The sequence below is a fragment of the Elephantulus edwardii genome, unplaced genomic scaffold, assembly GCF_000299155.1.
Source record: "Elephantulus edwardii isolate Elephantulus edwardi_28Jun2011 unplaced genomic scaffold, EleEdw1.0 scaffold00130, whole genome shotgun sequence".
In the NCBI taxonomy this organism is placed as follows: Eukaryota; Metazoa; Chordata; class Mammalia; order Macroscelidea; family Macroscelididae; genus Elephantulus; species Elephantulus edwardii.
In genome coordinates this window covers 4,863,893-4,867,375 of record NW_006399880.1, presented here as the reverse complement: position 1 = coordinate 4,867,375, position 3,483 = coordinate 4,863,893, and the positions used below count along the sequence as shown (strand labels likewise).

Genomic DNA, 3,483 nt, shown 5'->3' with positions numbered 1-3,483 from the left:
CCAATTGGTCCAGTGGTGAGAATCTTTGTCTTCTTGACATTGAGCCTCAATCCATATTGCAGACTGCAGTCCTTGACACTCTGCAGCAGGTATAGTTTTAAAAAATTGGCTCAAAAACATCAGGAACCAACAGTATCTATCAAAAGTGTCGAAGTGACCTTTGTTTAAAGTTGAAGGGATGTGGTCAAAATGTGAGTGCACAGTGGCAATAGACAGTTGTTAGCTGCTGACAAGTTGGCTCTGAATTCTTAGTGATTCTACAAACGACAGAGCACAGCCCTGCCTGGCCCGGCCCCATTTTCTCAATCTCTGCAGCTGTAGCCTGTGTGTCAGTTCATACACTGAAGAGTGGAGACTGGCTAATTACCGTGTGAGTGAACACACACCCTCATCGCATCCCCTTCCAGTTCTCTAAGACAGTAAGTACCAATAGGTCAGCCAAGTTTGTACACAGGATATACGCCGGGTAGTTCTGTTTTTAAATTTCACTTTGACTCTTTTTACATTCAAATGAGGGATCTCTGGTTACCTAGTGGGGAAGGAGTTGCACGGCCAACCTAAAGGCAAGAAGTTCAAATCTACCAGCTAACCTGTGAAAGAAAGATGAAATCTCTTCCCATGCAATTTGCAGCCTCTGAAAACCTGCTGAAGGGTCAGCTGTGTATCAGTTACAACTCAAAAGCAATGACATTTTTTTTATTATTATTACTTTCAAATAGTTGAAACCTCCAGAAAAGATGCAAGAACAGTGCAGTGGACAGCCATCTACCTTTACCTAAATGTACCAAGTCTTCAAATTTGGCCGAATCTTATGTGCCAAGCATTTCTAACTGTAAAAGCTTCACGAGGTATCCCATTTTCCATGCTGCCTGAAAAGAAGGAGGTCGGTTGGAGAGGACACAAAGCCTGCTGGCGAAGCTGCTGGGGAAGACAGAGCATCTTTTGATCCGCTTTTCACAGCATTGGATCCTCTATGCACTTGCCTTAATGTGAGAAAGAGTCGAGAGGATATTTCAGTGACTGCAAACCTATGAACAGTAATATTTTCAGGCCTGGCCTGAGAAACAGCCTTCCCTGGCCACTTTGTAAAACTATTACTAAGTTTAGAGCTTTTGTACATAGGGTCGCTATGAGTTGCAAATGACTCGATGGCACATAACAACAAGAGGACATGCACCCTGAAATCTAGAAAATGTTCCCTTTTGCTCCCAAAGGGAAGTGAGCTATCATTCATCCACATTCACTCTTAGACTCAAAATGCATAGTACAGGGATGAAAAAAAAAACTGAGGCGGAACCAGAAACGTAAGTGAAGGGTAAGTCCTGCTGGAGTCCAGGGCAGGGGAGGCACAGAAACAAGGGGTCACAGAGAATGAGCAGTCTCCAGTCAGACCAGAGGAGAGACACTTCGTTCCTAGTTAATGCTCATTCATCAGGTCATTTGCTCTGCAAATACTTACCGTGGGTCCCCAAACCCAGGGCACTTGCACCCCCACCACCCCCAACCTCATGTTCTTCTCCCTTTGTGTCCCCCTCTTCCAGCGCCACCTGTCCCAGGAAGAGTTCTACCAAGTCTTTGGCATGACCATCTCCGAGTTTGACCGGCTGGCCCTCTGGAAGAGGAACGAACTAAAGAAGCAAGCTCGGCTGTTCTAGGCAGAGGCTCTATAAATATATATGCATTTATATAAAGATATATGTAAAATCTCTATACTGAAGCTCGGTATAACCCTCTCTGTGTAAGGGCCGCACTGCCTGCCGTGAGACGCTTGTGTGCACTGCCAGGCAGGCCCACATCATCGAGATATTTTTATGCTCCTTCCCTTCTCTTTTCTAAGTGCTATGGGATTGGGGAAGGGATTGGAGGGGGACCCCACCCTTTTACTGGGGATCCTTTTTATACTGAAACATCTGCCCTGACCCGAGCCCTTTCCCAAAGGAGGGGCCTGCAGAAGTCTCTTCTCTCTGCTTCTCGGCCCTTTTCCCAGGTTTGAGGGCTGATGCTGACCATGCAGTTTCCACAGGTTATTGGCCCCAGCGGGGCCCCCCTACGGAGGATCCACAAAGATCTCTCAAAGTCACAGAACGCCTTTGAGAGCCGTGAAGACATTTTCTCATCACCCCCAAATAGGAGTTCGGTGCTCTCCAGGAGTGATGAGGTGGCAGTATTACAACCTGGGCCTCCAATCTCGTCACACTATAAACAGAACTACGTAGGGCCTTGACCTCTCCTCAACCCTTTAACACTCCTCCCGTGCCCTCTGTCTTTACCTCTCCCTGGTCCAAGTCTAGGACGCACAGTAGGAAATGAAAAATGCACTTGTATTCCTCCACCACTGCCACATGGCCCCTCACCTGGCCTCTTTGCCCTGAGAACAGGAGGGCCTGGAGGCACCTGGGCCTGGAGAAGGAGCAGGGTGCCTGCTGGAATTGGAGCTGCACAGCCACCTGGTCCCTCCTCTGCCCTCCTTCGTCCCAGGACCCCTTTCAAGGAGAGGCCCATTCCTGCCGCCTGTATTCTTCAGCCTTACTACAATCTATGTGCCTGACAACTCAACACACCACAGGGCTAGTGTTCCCACCAAAGCCCCAGCCAAACAACTAGATGGACAACCTCTAACAGTCCCTCGAGAGGTGATGTAGGGTGCATCCTGAGGAAAGGCTCCGGCAATGCCTGCTGGTCCTGGGCCCAAGGGGCAGTCACCCCAGGCCCCACCAGCCCCCAGCCCCTCTGCAGAGATGGCCCTGTTTCTGGGAGCAACCATGGAAGAGTGGCTGCTTATGAGACTCCACAAATGAAGGGGTGGTCACCACCGCTCATGGCCATCCTGGATTTTCCTGGCGGCTGCCTTCCCACCTCCTTGCCTTCTAGAACAGGAGGGGGAAGCTTAACCCCCTCTCTTCTCGCCCCCAAACCTCCGACCCTGAGTTGGTGATGTTTGATAGGGGCTGTTCCTCCATGGAGTCACCTAGAGTCAGGCCTTTTTAAGGTCACAGAGGAAGGATGAAGACATGGAAGTGACAGATAGGAATGACTCTCAAGAGGCTGGTCCTGTGTGACACAGCAAATGGGAGAACTGCTTTCAAGTCAAACCTTCACTGAGCACTTGCTGATGCTGAGCACCTGCTGTATACAGGGCACTGAATGGGGGTGGGGGTGCAAGCACTGAGATGAAGCAATGTGGTCCTGTTCATAGTGGGTTATGGAAAGACGTGCCCAGACCCAGTGGGTGGATGGCAGAAAGTGATAGGAGAGGGCGTGAGAAAAGTATGGTGTGGCTGAAGAGGCCCAGGCAGCTGTTGCCAAGCCGGGGAAGCTTTCTGGAAGAGGTGATGTTGGTGCAAAATTGAAGAAGGAGCTTCTGTAAACTGGGAAGAGCCTGTAGATTAGAAGGGTGCTGGGAAGAGGGGCCGGAAGGGAGGTCTCACCTATTCGCACTTAAACTGTTCACCCTCTCTGCCACTTTTTAGCCAACGTCTTTCA

The 3,483-nt window shown here is 49.7% G+C and overlaps 1 protein-coding gene across 3 annotated transcripts in view; it reads left to right on the top strand.

Annotated features, from left to right (window-relative positions):
• Positions 1 to 1,925, top strand: part of ABLIM3 (actin binding LIM protein family, member 3) — a 182,103-nt gene extending 180,178 nt beyond the window's left edge. The window contains exon 23 of one of the 3 annotated variants that reach the window (XM_006893716.1): positions 1,542 to 1,925. In XM_006893716.1, coding sequence (XP_006893778.1) covers positions 1,542 to 1,655 — 114 coding nt within the window. In that variant the 3' untranslated portion in view covers positions 1,656 to 1,925. The remainder of the gene's footprint in view (positions 1 to 1,541) is intronic. The other 2 variants (XM_006893715.1, XM_006893714.1) reach the window with 2 other exon arrangements.
• Positions 1,926 to 3,483: the final 1,558 nt, after the last annotated feature.